At 35.4% G+C, this 27,604-nt stretch overlaps 1 protein-coding gene across 1 annotated transcript; it reads left to right on the top strand.

Moving 5' to 3' along the window:
* Positions 1-181: 181 nt before the first annotated feature.
* Positions 182-27,604, top strand: LOC148304845 (maltase A1-like). The gene is made up of 10 exons (XM_088267615.1): positions 182-347; positions 3,425-3,604; positions 6,667-6,830; positions 7,648-7,773; positions 9,927-10,382; positions 12,717-12,824; positions 17,814-18,062; positions 18,846-18,943; positions 26,424-26,564; positions 27,352-27,604. The coding sequence occupies exons 1-10, from the start codon at positions 194-196 to the stop codon at positions 27,419-27,421; spliced, it is 1,746 nt and encodes a 581-aa protein (XP_088123741.1). The 5' UTR covers positions 182-193; the 3' UTR covers positions 27,422-27,604.

Below are 27,604 nucleotides of genomic sequence, written 5' to 3'. Positions count from 1 at the left end.
GAAAGGAGTGAGCGATTTATAGATCGAACATACATTCCTTGAAATGTGAATAATCAAGTTTTTTTCATGTAATAAAAAACATTTGTAAGTAGGTACTTGAAAAGTACTTATCTCACCAACTTCAACATAAATAACAATAATAGAGTATAATGTATAAAAGAGATAATATCCGGTGAACTATAAACAGTTCACAATGAAGACGCTGTGGGGATTGTCAATATTTGTGCTGGCTTTGGCCATGCCATTTGTATCTTGCCAACCAAAGTGGTGGCAGACAACGGTAGTTTATCAGATTTACCCGAGGTCTTTTAAGGATAGCAACGGTGACGGAGTCGGAGATCTCAATGGTAATAATTTTATTTTTATCTTAACACTTCTTACCAGATCTCATGTCTTTAACCTTCCATTCAGCCATTAAAAAATGTGTGATTATTCTTATCGTTATATTATTACTAGCAGTTCACTTTTATACTTATAATTTTTTTTTTATATTTTTTATATATGATTAGTATAAAGTAAAAACAAATTATGATGCTAGTGTGTTTGGGTAGAAGTAGAGAAACAGCTGTAAAAAATTGGCATGATTAAGTGTTTTAAATACTTGAAAGTGGTTAGGTCACCTAGTCAGAATAATCGGCAAATATTATTTCCATGAAAAAATTTAATAAATCCATTCCACTATACCTAGGGAGACCGTGGAAAACTTGGCATATCAAGTATTTCAAATACTTGAAAGTGGTGAGGTAAGGAGCATAATAATAATCATAGGTATGTATGAAGAAATGCATGAATATGGAAAAGGCGAAGATTGTTTGCAAAAACAGATTGGTATGGCATTCTATTCTCTCTGACTACCCCTGCAGAAAAGCGGCCTGTTTCTTAGTTAGTTTTTTTTTTAAAGGAATAACCCGGATTTTTTTTTAAAGGGTCTATTTTAGATGCTTGTCTGCAGGCAGGATAGTAAGGATGGGAAAGGTTAATGTGAAAAATACATCACAAACACCCAGATTAATTAAAAAAATAATCTTTCTTGAATTCATTTTGCAATTGGCGGAAATCGAACCCGCAACGCCAGTTTCGCAGTCGAGCGTCTACCCAACTATGCCACGGCGCCTGTCAATTTAGTTTGATTAATACTAAATACACTTACATTCGATATCAAAGGACACAGTCAAATGTATATAACATATCCCAAAATGTTTATAAGGGAGAAAAGAAAATTATTAAAAACAAAATTGTGCCAATATCACCAAATTTAAGCATCTCACCCTCAGCACCAATATACAGGCAACTGGCAGAACATGCCCAAATATGTACATCAATCACACAAATTACATAGGCATTAATTGATTCTTAACCGGTTAACTGCCAAGAGCGTCTTAAGACGCATAATTTTCTGTGAACGGAGTGCCGCTCATACAAAAATGACGTCTGAAGACGCGACGTTTTAAATGGGCTTTTAGTAAAGAAAATCAATTATTTAAAATGCAAAAATATATTGAACGCATAGTGAACGCTATTGAGAATATCTTTGCATACTTAGAATTGAAACAGAATTTGTTTTTACCATTTTAAACGTAAATTAAAGAGAGCTTTGTCATCGGAACAACTAATGGCGCTCAGGGTTGTCCAATAATCCCCGAGTTGCCGTCACTGCCGAATCTGATGACAGTGATTTTAGTGTGGATTCTGATGATTTTAAATTTTTATTTTTTTAAATCTAAGTGTGTGTGTGTATACTTTTAATATTAAACTTACATAAACAATTACTTTTGACATATAATTTGGTTTTCATATTTTCTATGACAAATTTTGTGACAACCCTGCACCATGAACAATTAATTTTATGATTATGGATAAATGACTGGCGCGCTCTTCATTTATTTGGCAAGTTTTATAAATAAACGTTAATACACTTTTAATAACAATATGTTTAGGTTTTATTTTTGTCGTAAAATTCGCGGCGTGCTGGGTACCGCCATACATGTACCTGCCAGCTGTTAACCGGTTAAACCTTGCATGAAAATTGAAATTTATGAATGTAAAATATCTTCTTCTTCTTCAAACCCTTATTCGCACCCCAATGGTGCATAGGGTACTGCATCATATAAACGCAGTGTTATCTTGATCGTTAACATGCGAAGGAAAGGTGATCGATTAGCCCTTTCGCTTCAGGTACCAGTCGAGGGTAATATTGAATAAATATTACAGTGAAAATATCACTTATATTTATTTGACCCCCTTCATGGGAATTGAACCCAGAACCTCCAGAAAGGTAGCCGGCGTGCTGACCATTACACTACGGAGGCGGACAAAATATAAGTAAAAATGTAAAATATAAGAAGTAAAAAAAATAGGTTATTTATTTATCTATTTATTTATTGATATGGCGTTTAATTTGTAGAACTCCATTTAAATGTATGTATTAATTCTTAATTGAAACATAGATTTTTTGAGTCTACTAAGTTGTATTTTATTATTTGATCTTCACATTCGTTTGAAAATGCCATAACTAGGCGAAACAATTGTCACAGTATTAATTTTTATGTGTTGTTGTTAATAAAATACAACTTTGTAGACTCAAAAGTCTGCGTTTGATTTAAAAATTAATACATAAATATTGATTTAAAAAAAAAAAAAAACGCGCTTAGAGTGTCAGAAATGAAGACTCTGAGAAGCATAACAGGCAAGAGTCTTGGAGATAGAATCAGAAATGCCAAGATCAGGGAAATATGCGAGATCGAAGATGTCGTTAGGTGGGGAAGGCAACGAAGAAGACAATGGTATGCGCATGTGAGGAGAATGGAACCATCCAGACTTCCCCACATCGCACTGTACGGCCAACCCCATGGTAGACGACTCTCGGGCAGACCACCAAAGAGATGGGCCGATAGCTGGGAATCGACGTCGCAGGAGGCTAATCCCTCTTAAAAACAGGCCGCAAGGCCTATAATAATAATAATAATAAAACCCTTATCCGCACCCCAATGGTGCATAGGGCACTGTGTCATATTAACGCAGTGTTATCTTAATCGTTTACACATGAAGGAAAGGTGATCAGCCCTCCGCTTCAGGTACCAGTCCATGGTAATATTGAATAAATATTACAGTGAAAAAATCACTTTTATTTATTTTACCCCCCTTGGGAATCGAACCCGGGACCTCCAGAACGGTAGCCGAGCGTGCTGACCATTACACTACGGAGGCGGACTAAAATAATAAGAAGAAATATTTATTTACCAGTAGGTGTGAAATAAACAATCATAAATCCACAAAGACAAATAATAGTCTTATTGAAAATAATAATACTGAAATGAAATATCTTAAAAAAACCTAATTTGTCCTTCAAAGTCATGACAAAATGTGATATCAATATTTAATGGAAAAATGTCCTTTTCGATATCAAACAATTTAAAATTTTCAGGAATAACCCAGGGATTATCTCATATTAAGGATGCCGGAGTGGAAGCAATTTGGCTGTCACCAATTTACAAGTCTCCCATGTATGATTTTGGATATGATATAGCAGACTTTAAAGAAATTCAACCTGAATATGGAACTATGGCGGACTTTGAAAATCTGCTGCTACAAGCTAAGAATCTAGGTGCGTATATGTTAAAAAAATTCTATTTTATTATTGTTTCGGCATTAACTTTGTGGTAAGACATGTTACAATGATTAAAGAAAACACTTGTTTTTTACCACTTGAGTAAAAAACAAGTGTTTTCTTTAATCATTAAAAAAATTCTAGCAATCATAAAGTCTTACTCAGAATATTTTGCTCACTCCTTTCAACAACGTCATATATCAAAAAACTTGATTTTTCAGGAGATCGTCATCAAAGTTTAAGATATAATGAAATGTATTAAAAATAAATATCAAGCCACTTATTGCACTTTTTACAGCGCAACAGATCTTTTTATGTAAAACCTAAAGGTTTTTTCTTCATTAGAAAAATATTTAGTATGTTTAAAAAAATAATTAAACAATACCTTTTCTTCAAAATGCAAAAAAAACACTTTCTCCCCTGTAGTGGGTAAATATTAAGTTAAAAATATGCCGCTTTTGCTGGGATATACATTTTCTGTATATATATATATATATATATATATATATAGTACATTTTCTGGGCATTCCGAAAACATGTATAACTGAAAATCGAGAATTTTTTATATAATATATGCCGTTTTCTCCATTTGAAAAATATTTAGTATGTTTAAAAAAATAATTAAACAATACCTTTTCTTCAATATGCAAAAACAACACTTTCTGCCCTGTAGCGAGTAAATATACGCCGCATTTGTTGGGATATAGTACATTTTCTGAGCATTCCCAAAACATGCAAAACTGAAAATTAAAGATTTTTGATAAATGACATTGTTGAAAGGAGTGAGCGATTTGTACATTTATTTTCTGAAAAATTATTTGTTAGTTACTTACCATTAATTATCATGGATGAAATAGCCGAATGACGCAATGTATTTCATATCTACTTACCTCCAATTAATAATAGCTCTTCATAAATAGTTTTGTTAAAATTAAAAAAAAGCATTTTTCAGAAAAGTACATCTTCGAGATACCAACATGACTTTACAATACCAAAATGCAATACCAAACAATTCCAATAGAACTTTGAAAATTTGGGAGCCAAGTCAATAACCTTACAGAATGAAGATATTGATAAAAAAGAAAGACATTAAAATGCTAAAAAATAAATTAAATGAATTATGTACATGTTAATCCAAGAAAGAAAAAAACACAAAAAATTAATTAGGTATAATAAAAATAATAATAAAACCCTTATCCGCACCCCAATGGTGCATAGGGCACTGCGTCATATAAACGCAGTGTTATCTTGATCGTTTACACATGAAGGAAAGGTGATCAGCCCTCCGCTTCAGGTACCAGTCCAGGGTAATATTGAATAAATATGACTGTGAAAAAATCACTTATATTTATTTTACCCTCCTTGGGAATCGAACCCGGGACCTCCGGAACGGTAGCCGAGCGTGCTGACCATTACACTACGGAGGCGGACGAAATAATAAAAATAAATTACCAACAAACATAAAAAATAAATATAAGCGTATGTCCCTCTCCAAGTACAAGAGCTTAGTCTCTTTATCAGAGAGAACTGCTTAATTGATTTTAAGACTGTAAAAGTAGAAATGTATTAAAACTATTTTTTTAAAACTGTTTAACCATACTAAATAATAAATAAAAAGATGATGATTTTAAAGATAACGGGAATAAATTTTATCTTACCAAACATGGTTTATATTTGATTTTGTTTTTGATCTTGTGGGTCTGCAATTATTTTATGTAGCGTTTAATATGTGATTTGTATCCTTTAGCTGGGAGTTGTTTTCTAGTAATTGTGTGAGTAATTTTCAAATAAATATATATACATTTACAAATTAATACCTTTCATAGTAGTAGTGTTTTGGCTTGGCGCTGTATAGCTGGCGGCCGAAGCTGCTCCATAAGTTTAAATATATTTCCCCGGATATTTTTATCTAAAGTCCGTAATTTTTTGCATATGTATAGAAATATTGTAATTGGTGGTAAATTGAAATAGTTAAAAGTGGAAAAAGTTCTTACGTTTAGCTGTTGTTTGAGAAAAATGCATCAATAATGCAACACAAGTTAGCTTGTTGAGTCATGTGGTCAATTTCTGAGAAATGGACCGTTTTCAACAGAAGTTGCTCTCGAAAAATAAACTTGTTAAATGCATCCCTACGACTATGTCAATACAGTGAATACAATAGACAACAGCGACCCAAAAACATGTGCTTACTCCAACTCTATTTGTGCAATTTTTTATTAACCTGTTAACCGGGCGGTCCGCTGTCCAATTACGCAACTTGTAACGGGCGCGAATACTGATTTACTTCGTGTCTTAAATTCATGTCGAGACATGTATGGATGACTAATACCTTTGTTGTTCGAAAAATATACGTCCATATATATATATATAATATGATAAACATATATTTCAAGGACGTATTCATATGTCCTACCTGTACCCGATATTGTTTACGTTTGACGTATTTATGCGTACCGCCCGGTTAACAGGTTAAAGCTTTGTGAAAAAATATCCTTACAGTAAAAAACACATTTAATTATTAATCTTAATGGAGTATAGGAGCAATTTTAAAACTTCAAAACACACTAGCTCGAATGTACTACGTTGAGAATGTTGGGGCTTGTGCGCCCGCTTACCTTGCCCCCGTCATGGAGTACCTGGCTGCCAAGGTGTTGGAAATGCCCATCAATGCCGCCAGTGACAGCAAAAAGACCAGCATCACCCCGCCATCTGCAGTTATTCAACTGCAGATGGCGGGGCAGATCCGCAATGATGGGACCTTAACAAGCTGCTCTCCGGCATTACCATTATACAGTGAGGCGTCCTGTCCAACAGCTTGGCGATGCTCCAGCCCAAGACCGAGAAGAAGGCGTAACAATACGGCGGCTCCACTTTCCTGCCTTCAGACTCATGATGACGATTTTCAAAAAAAAAAATTATTCTTTTTATCTGTCATTATCATTTTCATATCATAATCCATACCTGTATAAGCGCCCTTGAGGAAGTTTTTTTTACGAAAATGGCGCTATATAAATCATCAAAGATTATTTTTATTATTTCGAGGCTTTTTATTTTTACAGGTATCAAAGTAATTCTGGATTTTGTACCAAATCACAGCAGCAATGAGAGCGACTGGTTCCGTCTATCTGCCAACAGGACTAAAGGATATGAGAACTATTTTGTGTGGGTAGATGGAAAACCTGATCCTAATAATCCTGGGAAAACACTTCCTCCAAATAATTGGGTAAATATGAGTTGTATCAAATTATACAGATAAATCTGGATTGCATTTATGCAAAGTTTTAATTATTTAATATTTTTCATATAGATTAGCATATTCATTGCATGTTTATATACATAATTTTTTTCTGAACCCCATCTGTACCAATGTTGATTATTAATTACTACTAATTAGCCAAGTCTTCTTCTAACCCTTATCTTATCCGCACCCAATGGTGCATAGGGCACTGCATCATATTGACGCAGTGTTATCTTGATATTTACTTACATGAATGCGAGGTGATCACTCCTGCGCTTCAGGGACCAGTCTATGGTAATATATAATAAATATTAGAGTGTAAAATCACTTATATTTATTTTCACCCCCTCCCTCCCTGGGAATTGAACCCGGAACTCTCGGTAGCTAAACACGCTAACCACGGAGGCGGACAAATTAGCCAAGTTTTAAAATAAAAAAAAACCCTTATCCGCACCCGATGATGCATAAGGCACTGTATCATATAAATGCAGTGTTATCTCGATCGTTAACACATGAAGGAAAGGTGATCAGCCCTCCGCTTCAGGTCCCAGTCCAGGGTAATATTGAATAAATATTAGAGTGAAAAAATCATTTATATTTATTTGACCCCATCCTGGGAATCTAACCTGGGACTTCCAGTGCGGGACAAAATTGATTGAATATGAGAGAGAATATTTTATACTTATTTTGAGCATCTTGGGAATCGAACCCTAGACCTCCAGTAAGGTAACCACTGCACTTTAGAGGCAGACGAAAAGAGAAAAATATGTGTATATATTTTATTTGTTACAATTATTTCTAGGTAAGTGTATTCCGCAAGAGTGCTTGGGAATACAACGCAGAGAGGGGACAGTACTATCTGCACCAATTCGTCATCGGCCAACCAGATCTCAACTACAGGGAGCCACTGTTGGTAGAAGAAATGAAGGTAAAATGAAATATGATATTCTTTGTATGTATGTTTATATCTATAGAAGAATGCTCGGGATATCCTGGAGAGACCATATCTCAATTCAATTTCAATTCAAATTATTCAATTCAATTCAATTTATTCAATAAAAAAATAATATATACATAACAAACAATATTCAAGGTGTATATATTAAAAGTAAAAGTAAGCAAGAAGACTTAAAGGTGTAGAAGAATCCCGCTTCGGAAAACTCCTTCCGACACATGGAACAGATCAATATCCAATGTGATATTGTTCAACATAGCGGTAGTTCTTCCTACAGGCATAACCATCGGCAGGTTGGTCCTGTGTATAGGAATGTGAAACAATCTATGTCGACGCTGTTTTAGGTAACTATCGGGAACATACAGACCAATGCTCCGGATAATTTCAGGATTATCGATCATACCGCGCAACAATGGATAAAAATGCGTAATTAAATACACATTCCTTCTAGTCTCTAAACTATTGTAGCCAAGCATACCCTGGAGAAACTGGGTCGGGTAGAGCCAAGGATAATAGCCGTACTCTCTCATGTAGAGATAGATCCCTCTAAAACTTCTTTTGGACTTTCTCTACCATAAGAGAGTACTCAAGCTCGTGTGGCCCCCAGATCATCGAGCCACTCTCGAGTCTACTTCGCACCAAGGTGTTATAAAGAGTTCTCAGCACGCAGGTATTTTCGAATACCCTGGCAGTACGCAGAACAAATCCTAGCATTTTCAATGCATTACCACCGACTGCCTCTATGTGATGGTGAAATGTCAGGGTGCTCATAAATCTAACGCCCAGATCCCTAACATTCGATGCTCGCATCGTATCTCCAACTACGAGGTGCTACGATTGATCAAGGAAAGGAAGTACCTACTCGCCACTATCTCCAAAAGACGCGATGAATGGATCGGTCACGTGCTAAGACAAGAGGGTTTCCTGAACTAAATAATAGAGGGGACGATCGAGGGAATAAACGCCAGAGGACGCCCGCGCCGCGAATACCTAAGCGACTTATACGAAGACATGGGCTGCTCGACGTATGAGGAGCTGAAGAGGACTTCCGAAAATAGGCGAGAATGGCGAAAGAGATGTCATCTGTTGCTACAGACCAATCGGCAGGATTGAAACCAAAGAGAGAGAGACATCTATACTATTCAAATGCTTGAGATGAAACTTACAAGAATTATTGTGTGCGTACCCGCGGTGATTCCTGTAAAAACAAAAAAAAAACATGAACAGAAATATGCATAAAACTATTTTCACATTGACAGTTTTCATACACCATTTTGATATTTGGAAACCCAGAAGAATCTCACTTGGTATATTTGTCAGGTTTTTGTTCCAAATTAAAATTTCATAAAAATGTGTCCTGTTTGATAGATTTGAATATGCGTACCTATACCGCTTCACCTAGGGAGATACAATTTATTCATGCATTCATAAAAAAGAACTATTTTTTATTTATTTGAAAAGGTAAAAAATGTATGCTTTATATATGTTTTCTTTTTCATTTAACCAGACTGAGCCACAGCAACGCATTGCCAGGTACAGCAAGTACTTTATAAATATCATGGAACACATCATATCCTGGGTATACTGGCAAAAACGTTAATTTAAAATCCTTGTTTGAATAATCCCTGTTATTTAAAGCTTTTAGCCTACATAAAATACTCACTGTTAAACTTAATAATAAAATTAATAAAACCCTTATCCGCACCCCAATGGTGCATAGGGCACTATATCATATAAACGCAGTGTTATCTTGATCGATAACACATGAAGGAAAGGTGATCAGCCCTCCGCTTCAGGTACCAGTCCAGGGTAATATTGAATAAATATTACAGTGAAAAAATCACTTATATTTGTTTTAGCCCCCCTGGGAATCGAACCCGGGACCTCCAAAACGGTAGCCGAGCGTGTTGACCATTACACTACGGAGGCGGACAAAACTAAACTTAAAGTTGAATTTATTTGTAAAACCACATATGTATGTCATTTCGAACTATTTAGTGTATTTTATCAGTTTATATAACGTTGAAAACTTTATAATGTGCATCATGAAGTCGTAATTGCATATTATCGTGTATACGCTTTTTGCCAGTATACCTACGATATGTTTTTTAAAAAATGTTTTTTAGAGCGTTTTGCGGTTCTGGTTAGAAAAAGGAGTAGCAGGGTTTAGAGTGGACGCGGTTCCATTTTTATTTGAAGTAGACCCAAACGACTTTGGTGGAAAGTTTCCCGATGAGCCTCTGTCCAACGTAATCGGGCCTTCTCCCGACGACTACGGTTACCTGGACCACATATACACCCAGAACCAGGAGCCTACTTACGACATGATCTACCAGTGGAGGGCGGTGCTGGACGAGTTTGAGAAGAAGGATGGCGTACCTCGGGTGATGTTGGTGGAGGCCTACGCAGACGTCAAGTCGGTCATGAGGTATTACGGAAACGGAACGGTCCAGGGAGCACACCTTCCATTCAATTTCGAGTTCCTGAACGGGATCAACAACAATTCAGATGCCAGGGACTTTAAATTTGTCATCGACAAGTGGGAGACCTACATGCCTGTAGGGCAAACTGCCAACTGGGTGGTGAGTATTCCCTTTTAATACCATCCGCATCGCTGTAGGGGTGGGCAGAGAGAGTGGAACGCCACACTCGTCTGTCCTGACATATACTCTTAGCTTTCTCTACATCTAGTCATTCACGCAATCAAATTATGTAGACTTTTGAGACTACCAGAGGTTCTGATAGATTTACAACATTTTGAGTGTGTACAAATACTTATTCACAAATCTGGATCATCTCCAACTAGGAGCTATTTTTTCAATTATTTTTGACATCTCAACATAAATGAAGAAGAAAATGGTATAAGTCTTTTCTTTTTTAAAAAGGAATAACCTGTAAAATTTCTATTTTAGATGCTTGTCTGCAGGTAGGATAGTAAGAATAGGGAAGGTAAATGTGAAAAATACATCGCAAACACCCAGACCAATTGAAAACAAATCTTTCTTGAATTCATTTTGGAATTGGCGGGAATCGAACCCGCGACGCCCAGTTTCGTAGTCAAGCGTCTACCCAACCATGCCACGGCACAAGTCTGGGTTGTTACGTTACATGTGTGTGAAGTGAACACTTGAACTAGCCTATGACGGTTGTAATCCCTGTAAATGCCCAGACTTCCATATTCTTTTCATCTGATAGATGAAGTAATTCTTGGATGTCTTCATTCTGTTTTCCTGTTTATATTTGCCAAATATACTCTCTTAGTCATTATCTCGTCATACATTCCAAACACCTCAAAGAGTTACTCCCAAGTATTTATATAGTATGTATTAATTATTGATATTCTCGTCCAAATCGTATGTACATTGGCAGGCTTATCGCTATAAAGCAATATCTTCCAACCAATCAAGTTGGTAAGATTTGTATCTTTTAGAGATCTTTGGATCAGTGAGCAGATGGCACTTGTACAAATTCAACATTTATATTCACACGACTGTAGTTGCGGATACAATAAGGAAGATATAGGAGGTAGGATATAGAATAAGAAATGAGTTGAGAGATATAGGAATTCAAATAAGGGATAAATTATAAGCTTAAATAATAGAAATGAAAATGGTATTTTCTGGTGTTTCTCATGTGTGTGATTATAATCCAGGATTCGGACCTCACATACTAATATAAGAGTTTCTGCTTAGTAAAAAGCTTCTTTACATCTCACCAATAGATGTCTCTAGTGAAGTTCTAGTGATTCAAGAACAAGGTGTCTAAATTGGTTCATATATATATAGAACTTCCAAGAATTTGAGTAGTGTGGTTGTCAATAATGGGTAGAATTGGTGAATGTTACACGTGTGTAAAGTGATCACTTAAACCAGCCTATGACGGTCGTCAGCCCCGTAAATGCCCAGACTTCCATACTCTTCTTCATCTTTGATGAGATGTCAAAAAATAATAGGGATAATATGATGGACAGTTAGTATTTCAAAGTATGATAGTAATGTTTCAGATAGGAATAAGGTTTTCAATTTAAAAAAAAAAAAGAAATAACTCTAAAACCCTGTATTATTAGAAACTTGTCTGCAGGTGGGATAGTAAGGATAGGGAAGGTAAATGTGAAAGATACATTGTAAACACCCAGACTAATTGAAAACAAATCTTTCTTGAATTTATTTTACAATTGGCGGGAATCGAACCCGCGACGCCAGTTTTGCAGTCGAGCGTCTACCGAACTACGCCGCACCTGTCATAATCTCGTATTATGTTACTTATTTACTTATAACCCTTATCCGCACCCAATGGTGCACAGGGCACTGCATCGAATTGACGCAGTGTTATCTTGATCATTACTTACATGAAGGCAAGGTGATCACTCTTGCGCCTCAGGAACCAGTCCAGGGTAATATTAAATAAATATTACAGTGTGAAATCACTAATATTTTTTTAAACCCCCCTGGGAATCGAACCCGGGACCTGCAGCACGGTAGCTAAACAGGCTGACCATTACAACACGGAGGCGGACAATATGTAGTTAGGAATAAATAAGCAAGGCTGATGTACAGCCAATATATGCATATTTGTTGTCAAAATATTAAAATATGTCATAGCATAAAAATGCAAGAATGTATTGAATGACCAACTAAATTTTACGGCGTAATAATTCTAGCAACATGAACTATGACCCCGAGCGCCCGCTAGGGGCAGGGCGGGGTGTACGCGGGAAATGTTTACGTTATCCCTTATGAGATTGAGGCAGGGAAGACTGCACACACTTGTCATTGTACTGTCATGGCGACTTGTTGAATAAACCGATTGCATCCTGATTACGAGTTATTATTACCTATACCCGAGCCCCGTAATATAAAATTTAAGTGTCTTAGAATTTCACCGTGGATTAACTGTTACATTTTTTTTTTGTTCAGAATGGAAATCACGATAATAGCAGGATGGCTTCAAGGCAAGGCATAAACAGGGCAGACATTATGAACATGGTAGCTTTAGTATTACCAGGAGTTGCTCTCACATACCAGGTAAACACAATCAATTGATAATTTATTTTATCAGACATATCGCTCACTCCTTTCAAGAACGTCATAAATAAAAAATCGTCAATTTTCAGTTGTGCATGTTTTCGGGATGCCCAGAAAATGTACTATATATATATACTATGTACTACAGCAAAAGTGGCATATTTTTAACTTAATATTTACCCGCTACAGGGCAGAAAGTGTTGTTTTTGCATTTTGAAGAAAAGGTATTGTATAATTATGTTTTTAAATATACTAAATATTTTTCAAATGGAGAAAAAACCTTCAGGTTTTACCTAAAAAGATCTGTTGCATAGTAAAAAGTTCAATAAGTGGCTTGATATTTTTTTCTAATACATTGTATTATATTTTTAAACTTTAAAAACGTTCTCCTGAAAAATCAAGTATTTTGATTTATGACGTTCTTGAAAGGAGTGGGCGATATGAGTTGTTCACTCTGCGGATACTATATCAATATTTAACCTTTCCGGGAGTACAAAAATTGATGTCCGACTTTCTCTTGGGAGTGGGTTCTTTTTACATGAAAAAAAAATTATTTCATCAAATCGATGTATTATGAAGATAGAAATTATGTTAAAATAATTTTATTTATTGTTTCGGCATTAACTTTGTGGTAAGACATGTTACAATAATTAAAGAAAACACTTCGTTTTTTACCACTTGAGTTTAATTATAGACTACATGTTTCAGAAGCTAAACTTCCATCATTCAGGTCTGTATAATAACTAAAATATAAAATATAAAATTGTTCTATAAATAAGGATAGGGGGAAAGTAAGGGGAAGGGGTTAGTCAAGGAACGGAGTTTGAAAACAAAGGAAAAATTGAAAGCAATGGCGAAGAATTTTGAAACAATATATTATTTAATAAATTATTATTAGAATTCAGGTTTTTTTGTATTTCTAAATTTTCAAGATAATTCATAATTTGGCCTTTATATGGAACAAGGTGTAATAATTTTAATTTATGGGAGTGAAATGAGTGATTAGTATCTATTATATGATTTGCAAATTCCGAAAAATAATTACTAACAAGACCGCTTTGATGTTCTTTAATTCTAATCTTTAAATTTCTCGCAGTTTGACCTGAATGATGGAAGTTTAGCTTCTGAAACATGTAGTCTATAATTAAACTCAAGTGGTAAAAAACGAAGTGTTTTCTTTAATTATTAAAATAATTTTATTAAAAAAAAACACCTATTTGAAATATTTTTCAACTATGACAAAATTACACACAAATATCCACAGATGTCATTGCTAAACAAGTTACATCATACTAATTGACTGACGGACTTCGACGTTCACTAACGTCGATACTCTTTTAAGGAAAATTCGCAATTACATTAATTTATGTCCATACTCCCGGACAGGTTAAGGTGTCGCAATTTGAGGTAAAACATATTTTTTTAAATTATTCTAATGGTGTCATAATCAGCCATATCTCCAAATCTATTGAAATTCTAACTACATGTGAAAGGGGTCCAAGATAATTGCATATATACAAGTTCAAAAAATTAACGCAAGGATGTTCAATAATAAGCAGAATTGTCATCATTTCCTCTTCATATCCTTATCCGCACCCGATGGTGCATATGAAACTGCATCATATAAACGCAGTGTTATCTTGATTGGTTACACACGAAGGAAAGATGATCAGCCCTGCGCTTCAGGGTAATATTGAATAAATATTAAAGTAAAAAAAATGGAATCAAATGCCCATGGGAATCGAACCCAGGACTTCCAGAACGGTAGCCGAGCGTGCTGACCATTAACTACGGAGGCGGACAGTATCATTATATCATTTATAAAATATAAAACCCTTACCGCACCCCAATGGTGCATAGGGCGCTGCTTCATATAAACGCAGTGTTATCTCGATCGTTTTACACATGAAGGAAAGGTGATCAGCCCTCCACTTCAGGTACCAGTCCAGTGTAATATTGAATAAATATTAGAGTGAAAAAATCACTTATATTTATTAAACCCCCCTGGGAATCGAACCCGGGACCTCCAGAACGGTAGCCGAGCATGCTGACCATTACACTACGGAGGCGGACATATTACATTATATCATTTACTTTTTATAAAATATTTTGATTTATTACGATGTTGAAATCAGTCATGGTTTTTGAAAGGGGTGAATGTAGACCTGGATGTAAAATAGTAGTAAGACAATAGTCTTGTATATATGCAATAGCATATATACAAATTCAAAAAATTAACGCAAGTATGTTCAATTATAAGCAGAATTGTCAAAATGATCATTGCAATTATATCAACATGAAGTTATAATAATAATTATTTTTATTTTTTATTTATTTTATTTGGGATTTTTACAGCCACTACAAAACAATATGTTATACAACATTAATTAACAAAACTATGGCCAATTAAAAAAATACTCCGATAATGCTATTCTTACGAAAGTTATGTTGGTTGGGGTGAGTGTGTGTGTGTGTGTGTGTGTGTAGTACCTATTCCATGTCAACATAAATCATCCAACAAACAGGGATTATAAACAGTTGGCTTGTTGAACAAACAGCAACGATCAATCATTCACCTAATTTCCTGCTTATGTCATTTTTTATGGAATTAGTGCTTTTCAATTTAAAACATTTTAGTAACATTTTATTATAAGTATCCATAATGCGGTTAATTGTAGTATTTCTGGCAAAATCAGTATTACATTTAGGTACTTGAAAAAGTTGATTATAACGCTAATAATGATAATAAAAACCTTTTTTGACCGAAAGAACATTGATTCTTCTCCATCTTAATCCTCATTGCTGAGAGTTGTGACCCTTATCGAAGCAGTGACTCTTCTCCAGTTATCCCTTGACAGCTCTGCACGTACCGCTCCAACCACCCACTTTGATTATTATGCAGTAAAGTTGTACAATCTGCTTCCACTATCCATAAAGTCGATAAAATATCAAAACTAAGTTTAAAAATGCTACTCATAAATGGATAATGGAGTTGGGTAGATCTGAAATAGTTCGCATTATTTTGCAATGTCTTATTTGATTGATTGTCATAAACAATTTATTTTTCATATAATTGTATAATTAAGTTTTGTGAAATTTGCCCTCGGCTTGGAAAACTTAGTAGCATTATTGTAAATTGTAATTGTGTATGAAAAATAAATAAATTAATGAATAAATACAATAAAGTATTTTGTATATTAACCTTTTAACCGCGTCAACTTTGTTCCTGAGAGACGCCCGTGCGCGGCGGTATTTCACCGTTTTTAAAATGATTACTTTTATCATGTATTTAGTTAAGAAACTATTTATTTTCCTAAACAAAAGCGTTCAATGGGATTCATTTTGCCTTTTTGGTACTCTATAATACACTTGTGTCACATTATTCTTGAAACATATCGTAATATAAACAAATAAGATCGTAACATAAATAAATCAAAGCACGCATCGTGTGTCACTCTTACCCACTGGCGATGCGTAGCGTCGAGAGTGAGACAGATATAAGGCATGATTATGGCGCAGACTAATTACCGACCGCAAGAAAAATCAGGGATCTGTTATTTTATTTATCCTTGTGATGTTACAAATTATTAGTCAGATATTTCAACAGATGTCATGAGGCCAAGGATTGACGTATTATTTTATCCAAAGTTCCACACCATGAAAAAATCCCTCCAAGTTGAACTGAGGTTCGAAACTTGGAGCAAAGTAAAAACACATACGGTTATGTCAGCCGCGTATGGGGTATGTTTTATGAAAACACATTCGGTTATGCGAGCCGCGTGGATCCGGTTAGAAGCATTGATAATTTTGTGGTATGGTAATAAAACACTCTCCTTACCATCCATTGTTCACTTTGTGTAATACCACTTTTTTAAACACTTATTTGCAACTACCCGTTTTGGAATATCATTCCATCATTGGGTCATTAAAATTAAAATAAAATTATTACATTAAAATTATTAAAATTAAAATAAAATTGCAAAGAATGCTTCTCAAGCTCCACTTGACATCGGAAAAGTTCAACATGATGATATTCATTGGCAAGACTAAAAGCATGACTATATCAAAGAGTCCAGTTAGATGCAAATCAGTTGTAAACAACAGAATCGTTGAACACGTGATGAAATTCAAATATCTTGTAGTTGACATCAGTAGCTACGGTGATCTATATGATGATACTCAGAAACAAATAAACAAGACTGCAGTTATATCGGGATGCCTCAGAAACTCGGTGTGGAGGAACAAACACATGAGAATAGAAAGTAAAATGAAAATATACAAAACATGTGTTCGACCAAAAGCCACATATGGGATTGAGGCAAGAGCAGATACTTCCGGAACAAAATCTCGCCTTCGAACTTCCGAGATGAAGACTCTCCGATCCATAACTGGAAACACATTGCGAGACCGAGTAAGAAATATCGACATCCGGAGCATGTGTGAGACGGAGGATATCGTGAGGTGGGGACGACAACAAAGGCGATACTGGAAGGAACATATAAACAGAATGTCAGAAGATAGACTTCCACGTATCGCCCTCCAAGGCAACCCTGAAGGACACAGACCCCCAGGCAGACCTCCGAAAAGATGGAAAGACAGCTGGGAGTCAACATCCCAAGAGCGACATGCGGAGGCACAAACAGATCCCAAGGATCTACAAAAAGAAGGTGAAGAAGAAGCAAATAAAATTATTGCAATTTGACATTTGTTTAAAAAAAAATTTAAGAGAGAAAGATGACAAATGAATCACAGTGGAAATATTTTCCGGAAATGGACTAAAGTACAATAAAATATTTATTTATTCATAGGGTCGACGAAATTGGACGCGGATCAAAACCGTCGAGGCGCTGTTTAGAGCTGCCCAAGACAAAGATAATTACTCTCAAGTGATAGTCGAAGTCAGGTGGACCTGACACGACACGCACAAAAGAAGAAGAGTAATAAAGTGACAAATGCTGAGGGACAAGAGTTAATTATAAATCATTCTAGGGAGAAGAATTGGCGATGACAGACGGCGCAGTCAGCTGGGAAGAAACCAAGGACCCGCAAGCTTGCAACACCGACGACCCCATCAACTACTACAAGACTTCCAGGGACCCCGCGCGCACTCCCTACCACTGGGACGACACCAAGAACGCGGGTTTCTCCACCGCCAACAAGACTTGGCTGCCCGTTGCCAGCAACTACAAGACTGTGAACCTCAAGGCACAGCAAGCAGCTACCAAGAGTCACTACAAGGTGAGGGTGTTTGGCACTGACCATAGATAAAACAGAACAGAAAATAAGTTTATTCTCACAAATCTACATTATCTTTTGATGAAATTGATATCTCACCATAGATGAAGAAGAATATAGAAGTCTAGGTATTTACAGGGATTACTACCCATGAAAGACTGTTCTTTAAATATTTTAATCGAACACTGATTTGAGTCTACATAAATGTTTGTTATATTTTTTAAAGATAAATATAAAAATTCAATGTCAATTGTTTCGCCTTGTTCGGGCATTTTCAAACCTATTTAATTTAATTTGAAAATGCCCTAAGAGGGGAAAAATATTGTCACAGAATATTTGTTTTAAAAATAAAATAAATATTTTAATAGACTCAAATCAGAGATTGATTTAAATGTTTAAAGTATATATAATAATAATAATAAAACCCTTATCCGCATCCCAATGGTGCATAGGGCACTGTGTCATATAAACGTAGTGTTATCTTGATCGTTTACACATGAAGGAAAGGTGATCAGCCCTCCGCTTCAGGTACCAGTCCATGGTAATATTGAATAAATATTACAGTGAAAAAATCACTTATATTTATTTTAACCCCCTTGGGAATCGAACCCGGGACCTCCAGAACGGTAGCCGAGCGTGTTGACCATTACACTACGGAGGCAAACGAGTATATATATAGAGTTCTAAAAAAATAAATGCCAAGTTGATAAATAAATATGATATGGTTTCAGTTTATACATGTGTAATATTCACCCATGATTGACAACCACACTAATCAAATTTCAGTTTTATCAAGAGTTGGTTGCATTAAGGAACAACAAAGTAATGATGGAAGGAGATCTGACTGTGAAGCCCGTTTCTGAAAATATTTTGGCGATAATGAGGTAAGTTTATTTACAAAATTATTCATTCATTCAAACCCTCATCCGCACCCGATGGTGCATAGAGCACTGCATCATATAATATATAATAATGTTATCTCGATCATTAACACATGAAGGAAAGGTGATCAGCCTTCCGCTTTAGGTACCAGTCCAGGGTAATATTGAATAAATATTAGAGTGAAAAAATCGCTTTATTTGACCCCCCCTGGGAATCGAACCCGGGACATCCAGAACGGTAGCCGGGTGTACTGACCATTACACTACGGAGGCAGACATCAATGTTTCGTAGAAAATCATAGATTGTGTATATCAATTAAATTTAGGTACAAGACTAACATTAAACCAGCATGAAACCAAAATACACACAACGAGTAGTCATTATAATTTTTAACACATTAGTTACGGCAATGTTTTGATAAAACTGTATCTTGAGGCGGGCGACATTAGACAGCTGTTTTATTATAATACAAGAAAGCTCTGAGGTTGAACTCGAAAACAATACAAAAACGGTTAAATGGTCTCTAACGTCTCAAAATAAAATCATGTTAGTCCACAAATCTCAAAAGTAAAAAAAATGTTAAAAACACTAATAAAATATTAGAAAATAACAACACAGTTTAACAACCGCCGAAAACTCAAAATCTGCGAATAAAAAATGATTTATGGGCTTTCCCCACACGCGTTTATTGCTTTGTAAGTACCAACTGCCGACTTAAGTAAAGGACAATGATCTTTGTATTTTATTTCATTTTAGGACAAAGAAAAAAACGCACCGTCTGTATCCATTGTTTAAAGTTAATTTGTAACATTTCCTTCAAAACAGATTACGACCATTAGCTATGTTTTGAACCAGTAAATATCAGTATTATTTTTTATATTACAACGACATCTATCCACTACACAACAAAAGCAAAAAGGCCAAGAGATTAGAAGTTTATGACGTGTTTTTTGTATACTAAATTGAAGGTAGCCGAAATGCACAAAAATGTGCACCCCGCCACCACACAAGGTTTCTGAAACGCACAAATATGTGCACACCGTACACAATGTGTTAATAAAGCAAGATTTATTCTACAACAAATAATTTGAAACAAAATTCAATCAAAAGCACAAAAATGATAAAAGGATATACGCCATATTTCAATTATATACATATATGTCATTATTTCATCATTTATGTTCATAAAAATTCAACCAACAGCATGAAGATGATAAAAGGATAAATACCATGTTCAATTATTTATGAGTCATTATTTCATCATTAATGTTCAAAAAAAATTCAATCGAAAGCATGAAGATGATAAAAGGATAAATACCATGTTTCAATTATTTATAAGTCATTATTTCATCATTTATGTTCATAAAAAAATTCAACCAAAAGCATGAAGATGATGAAAGGACATGTTTTAATTATATACATATGTCATTATTTCATAATTTATGTTCATAAAAAATTCAACCAACAGCATGAAGATGATAAAAGGATAAATACCATGTTTCAATTATTTATAAGTCATTATTTCATAATTTATGTTCATAAAAAAATTCAACCAAAAGCATGAAGATGATAAAAGGATAAACAGCATGTTTCATCATTAATGTTCATAAAAAATTCAATCAAAAGCATGAAGATGTTAAAAGCACAAATGCCATGTTTCAATTATTTATAAGTCATTATTTCATCATTTATGTTCATAAAAAAATCAACCAAAAGCATGAAGATGATGAAAGGATAAACACCGTGTTTTAATTATATACATATATGTCATTATTTCATCATTTATGTTCATAAAAAAATTCAACCAAAAGCATGAAGATGATGAAAGGATAAACACCATGTTTTAATTTTATACATATATGTCATTATTTCATCATAAATGTTCATAAAAAATGCAACTAAAAGCATGAAGATGATTAAAGGATAAATGCCATGTTTCAATTATATACATATATGTCATTATTTCATCATTTATGTTCATAAAAATTCAACCAACAGCATGAAGATGATAAAAGGATAAATACCATGTTTCAATTATTTATAAGTCATTATTTCATCATTTATGTTCATTAAAATTCAACCAAAGTCATGAAGATGATGAAAAGATAAACACCATGTTTCAAATATACACATATATGTCATTATTTCATCATTTATGTTCATAAAAATTCAACCAACAGCATGAAGATGATGAAAGGATAAACACCATGTTTCAAATATATACATATATGTCATTATTTCATCATAAATGTTCATAAAAATTTCAATCAAAAGCATGAAGATGATAAAAAAAAAGATAAACGCCATCCTACAAATATTTACAAGTCATTATTTCATCATTTATGTTCATGGAATTATTTAATACTCAAACTTGTACGTTGATACAGGGTGGCACAAAATTAATCACTCTATCAGAAGATGTTTTGATTTATGCAAATTGCGTTGTAATTTATACAAAGTCAATAATATTAGACATTTGTGAACTTGACATCTGCAGTATACAAATAGATTTAAGGTGGCGTAAAATAAATCATCCATTTTTGTTTTTTAACAACTTTTTTACTAAATAAAAGAAAAAAGATTCTGAGTATTGGAAATCTTTACTAGGACCTTAACATTTTTTTTGGTTAAGAGGAATACATTTGTGCACGTTTTATCGATCTTATGTATACTGTAATGCCAGTCCTAAGCCCGGATGCAGAAGGAGGAGGGTTCCTGGGTGAGGTCAGCATCCTACGTAGGGTAAAAAAAAACAGCAAGCTCACAGCCCGGAAAACTAAGCCTCGGAACACGGTGGGTCCCCAAAACTGACCGATGCAAGGAAAAGGATAAAACGATTTCGGAAAAAGAATGAAACCAGATTGGGATGCTGGAATATAATGTCATGGAACAAGAAAAAGCAGGAAATAATTGCAGAACTGAATCAACATAAGGTGGAAATTTGCGGAATATGGGAAACAAAAAAGAAGGGTAAGGGAAGTTCAAAACACTTGAACTATATCTTGATTTACAGTGGAAAGGACAAACACCTCAGGGCCAGCTCAGGTGTGGGTCTCTTCCTACATGAAAAATACGAAGACTCAATTGACAATACTGAATATGTAAACCATCAAATACTAAAATTATCGCTAAATATAGAAGGCGTTGGAATAAATCAACTTAGCGTGTACGCTCCTGACATTACTAAACCTGTAGAAGAATCTGAAGAGTTCTACTCACAATTGCAGGAAGCTGTAGACCTCACACCAGAATCAGAAAAACTGATCATGCAGATTGACTACATCCTCATAAATAAAAGATTCAAAAATGCCATCACAGCTGTAAAAACATATCCCGGAGTTGATATTGGATCCGATCACAATTTACTAATGGGGAATGTTCGGGTAAGATTGAAAAAAGTACCCGGACAGGTCAGTAAAATTGTAACAGACCCTTGATGAATCAAGGACCAAATGTCAAGGAAGAGGTGAAAAAAGAACTGGAAAACCGAATACAAAATCTATCTGAGATATCTGATGTAGAACAATTGTGGAATGGCTTAAAAGATATTATGTGTAAAACCAGTGACAAACATCTGAAGTCTGCGAAACGAGCGCACAAAGAATGGATTACGGATGATATCTTGGCCTTAATGGAGGAAAGAAGAAATTGGCTGCCTAAAAATAGACTGAAATACAGGGAAATACACAAAGTAATCAAGAAAAAAATCCGTGAAGCAAAACAGAAACTGGAAGAGGAGCGGTGCAATGAAATGGAGGAGCTTGATGGCAGACATGACACCTTCAATCTCCATAAAAAGATCAAGGAGGCAATCAAAATGGGTAGGGGAAGACCTGTTACACAGCTAATGTTTGATAATGATACTCTAGCGGTCACCCTAGATGAAAAGAAGATGCTATGGGAAACGTATGTCGAAGAGCTGTACATGGATACACGTAACGAGAGACATGGCGTTTTTGTAGCACTGGACGGCCCCGAGATCTTACAAGATGAAGTTGTGAATGCAATCAAACAGATAAAAAACGGGAAATCACATGGTTCAGACAACATCCATGGAGAGATTCTGAAATTGATTGAAGGAAATGCACTAAAAAATGTTACATTGCTGTTTAACAAAGTGTATGAAAGCGGTAACATACCAGAGGATTGGTTGAAATCCTACTTCATCACTATGCCGAAAAAAGCTAACGCTAAAAAATGCGAAGAACACAGAACAATAAGCTTGATGAGACATGTGATGAAGTCTTTTCTGAAAATCGTACTAAAGAAAATATACCAACAGTGCGACCAACAGATATCAGCCGAGCAATTTGGATTTAGAAATGGCTTTGGCACACGGGATGCTCTATTTGGACTACAAGTTGTAGTGCAACGTTGCCTCGATATGAACAAAGAAGTTTATGTTTGCTTCATAGATTACGAAAAAGCCTTTGACAGAGTGAGACATGACAAGCTTATTCGAATACTGAAAGACGTTAGTATAGAAGATAGGAACACCCGAATTATCGCAAACCTCTATTGGAAGCAAACTACATCAGTGCTTGTGGAGAATGCAGAAATCAAACAAATCCCCATCAGGAGAGGGGTTAGACAAGGATGCGTACTGTCACCTACGCTGTTCAACTTATATTCTGAAAGGATAATGGCACAAGCACTTCATGAGGCAAAAGAAGGCATCGTTGTCAACGGGCAGCTGATCAATAACCTGTGGTATGCTGATGACGCGGTCCTACTGGATGACACACAGGAGGATCTGCAAGCATTGTTGACCAGAATTAATGTCGCTAGCAAGAAGCTGGCATCAACATCAACATTAAGAAAACTAAGACTATGGTCATCAGCAGGAAAACAAACGCCTCAGTACATGTAAAGCTAGATGGCAAAAACATTGAAAGATACACTAGCTACAAATACCTAGGATGTATAGTCAACGAAAAGTGGGACATGAGTCAAGAAGTCAAAAGCAGATTAGAGCAGGCCCGAAATGTCTGCCAAAATGAATAGTGTTTTTGTCTTAAACCTTGAACTTGGGAAACGTATGTTGAAGTGCTATGTCTTCCCAATTGCTCTCTATGGAATGGAGGGATGGACACTCACACAGGCACTAGAAAACCGAATAGAGGCGTTTGAAATGGGTCTCTATTGCAAGATCCAGCGAGTTTCATGGCGTGATCGGGTCACCAACCTAGAGGTCCTCCGACGGATACCAATAAGGAACTCCTACCAACCATCAAGCAGAGAAAGCTGATGTACTTCGGACACGTCATGAGAAATGAAAAATATCGTCTTCTCCACCGAATCAAACAAGGAAAGATTGAGGCGCGAAGAACTCAAGGACGCCGAAGGACATCATGGCTGAAAAACCTACAACAATGGTTTGGCAGAAGCACCAAATCTCTGTTCCGAGCTACAGCATCAAAATTGAATATAGCCATGATGATCGCCGATCGTCGTTAGAAGTGGCACAGAAAGAAGAAGAAGAAGATCATGCTGGGAGATTTTAATGCCAGGATAGGAGACGCTGTTCTAGATGGCATAAAACAAAGATTCAATGAAACTACTTAAAACAATAATGGTGAAATGCTAATAGATATATGTGCGCAAAACGAAATGAGAATTTGTAACACGTATTTTCCGCATAAAATCCAGCATAAATACACATTTGAGAATACAAAAGGTGATAAATCTACAATCGATTACATCATAACTAATAGAAAGATCCACCCTTCTACAATAGAATATGTGAGAGTATTATCTTCCGCAAACATGGGCTCTGATCATCATCTGGTGCTCTGTAAATTAAAATTAAAACAACCAAAAATCATCAATAAAATTAATATTCAATCTATCGAAGATGAAAGCACAAGGGCTCTATATATAAACAGAGTTACCAGCAAAATAGCACTTTGAGAAATATTTGATAATGATGATGTAGAAAGGGCTTGGGAAAAGGTGAAATCCAATATAAAAGAGGGTAAATATAAACGCCAAGCACAATACCAAGAAATGGTATAATGAAGACGTCAAAACACTCACAAAAGAAGAGACTGCTTTCTCGTGTATATGTAGAAGTAACCCTACGACTGAGGAATACAGAAAATACAAAATTACACGAAATAAGTTGCAGTCATCTCAGAATTCCTGAAAAATGCTATATGGAAAAACCCTGAGATGAAGATCGGCAGCAAAATCAAGATCTACAAAACTCGTGTCCGACCCATCATGACGTATGGAATCGAAAGTAGAGCAGACACCGCTGCCACAAAAAACGCGCTTAGAGTGTCAGAAATGAAGACTCTAAGAAGCATAACAGGCAAGAGTCTTCGAGATAGAATCAGAAATGCCAGGATCAGGGAAATATGCGAGATCGAAGATGTCGTTAGGTGGGGAAGGCAACGAAGGAGACAATGGTATGCCCATGTGAGAAGAATGGAACCATCCAGACTCCCCCACATCGCACTGTACGGCCAACCCCATGGTAGACGACTCCCGGGAAGACCACCAAAGAGATGGGTCGATGGCTGGGAATTGATGTCGCAGGAGGCTAATCCCTCTTAAAAACAGGCCGCAAGGCCTATAATAAGAAGAAGAAGAAGACACGAAATAAGGTCAATAACGAAATAGATAAAATAAGAAAGAATACTGGCTCAAGTTCACCAAGGACATGGAAACAGACCTCTACAGAGCACAGAGGAAGGTCTGGAATATGCTTAGAAAACAAAAGAAACCCATAGACAAGTATACACAGGCACACAAAATCTCCATGGAAGAGTGGGAAAACTATTTTGAAACCCTATTTAGCAATACAACGGAAATGCAAACAAGAAATGTAATGCTGGATACGCAGGGCTCTCTGTGACCCTCAGTAAAAATTAGGTGATTTCAGCTATTGAAAGATTGAAAAATATAAAATTCCCTGGAATTGATGAGATCCCGAACGAATTAATCAAATATGGTGGGGGAAAGGTAGCTACAATGCTGAAAAAACTGTTTAACAAAATATTAGAAGAAGCTGCGATACCCAAAGAATGGAAACTAAGCATAACTATCCCAATCTTCAAAAAAGGTGCAAAAACAAACCCAGAGAACTATAGAGGAATATCTCTTTTAAGTGCAACTCAAAAATTATTAACTCGCTTATTGCGGACAAAACTAGAAGAAAACATACAAAACCGAGACGAACAACAAGGATTCAGAAGGAACCGAACTGGCAGTGCATAGCAGAGTTCTAGTTCCAACCCTAATGTGGAATAATATGGTAATGAAGCACAAAGTTGGCAAAAGAAGGATTAAAGTAGACTGTATGCGGTCAAATTGCGATCTCTTGACGAATATGTGGCAAAACGATAACACAATAAATGTTCTTTGTTCGCAAAGACTGATTGGTGTGGAGTTTTATTCTCTCCGCCTACCCTCGAGGAGAAGCTGCGTGGTTTGTTTTGTTTTTTTGGAAATCATAATAATATTTTTAATGATTTACAGATCTTTGCCTAATGAGCCCACTGTAGTGGCGGTTGCCAATTTAGCCGCTGTAGATCAGTTGGTAGACCTGTCTGCTTTCAGAACGGTCCCCCCGGAAATGATTGTGTACACGTCAAGTACTAATTCTAAATTCCAGAAAGGGTAACTATACTTTTTAATATCATTCAAAATCTCTAATTACATATTTTTAGGTTTATGCAAGAACATATACAAGAATGTAATTCTAAAAATTAAAATAAAATCAGTATTACTTTGAGTTAAGTTACAATTATGGCATTTCACTCACTTGTGACGTTTTTACACATATTTGACTAAGAAAAAAATATTTTGATAATGGATATCCCTTTCAATGCCGGAAGGTATTAATATGGCCGTACCCAGCAGGGCATAATTTTTCAACAAAAATAAAAAGTAAAAAAAATATTCACAGATATAAAGGATATTATGAAAACTTACCAAATGTAAACACCATGTGGCGTTTGAGCAGTCATTTATTCAGAAAAACACAGTTTACATATTCACAAAATGTTAGGGTTGTCACAACTTGATACAGACTAACTAACTAACTAACTTAACTTAGATTAGTAAAGGATTAAAATAAATGTTGATGTTGCACGAAAATAGAAAGTCATTTAAAAAAAAACTATAGTTGGTAACCCTGCATCAGAGACACATATTGACTGTTAGTGAAAGCTTTTAGAAAGATGACTGTAACTTTCATAATATCGGTAAATCGTAATATTTTCGTATTTCTTGATCTCCCAAATAGATGTCTCTCAAAAATCACTTAATTTGTTTGACCTCCCATTGGAATCGAACCTGGGACCTCCAGTACGGTAGCCGAGCGTGCTGACCATTACACTACGGAGCCGGACAACATTTTCTTAATATACAGATCAATACATAATATTTTAATTATATTTTTCAGGACCCGGGTTCGAACTTCGGGATTCACTCTACCCTCCCACGATGCCATTGTTATTAAATCGGAAAACTGACCATGACAGGAAGGCTTAGAATAGGGAAACATTGTAAACTTCAAAAAAGAAAAGTCATAATAAAATAAAACCATTTATCTAAATAATATATTCTAATATATTCTTAATTTATATAAGCAATTTTTTGTTTGTTTATGTTGATAATTAAATGATTTTTTAAAATCTGAATATATATTTCTAAAA

The sequence above is a fragment of the Brachycentrus maculatus genome, unplaced genomic scaffold (assembly GCF_059751285.1).
Source record: "Brachycentrus maculatus isolate JH-2025_06_01 unplaced genomic scaffold, ASM5975128v1 h1tg000301l, whole genome shotgun sequence".
NCBI lineage: Eukaryota > Metazoa > Arthropoda > Insecta > Trichoptera > Brachycentridae > Brachycentrus > Brachycentrus maculatus.
The sequence above is the reverse complement of the archived record's forward strand: the minus strand, read 5'-3'. Positions and strand labels throughout refer to the sequence as shown.

Excerpts from the sequence above, each read along its gene's own strand:
- LOC148304845 (XM_088267615.1), top strand. The coding sequence starts at position 194 with ATGAAGACGCTGTGGGGATTGTCAATATTTGTGCTGGCTTTGGCCATG. Across the intron at positions 7,774-9,926 it reads TGTTGGTAGAAGAAATGAAG|AGCGTTTTGCGGTTCTGGTT; the intron begins GTAAAATGAAAT and ends AATGTTTTTTAG. Across the intron at positions 10,383-12,716 it reads GGCAAACTGCCAACTGGGTG|AATGGAAATCACGATAATAG; the intron begins GTGAGTATTCCC and ends TTTTTTGTTCAG.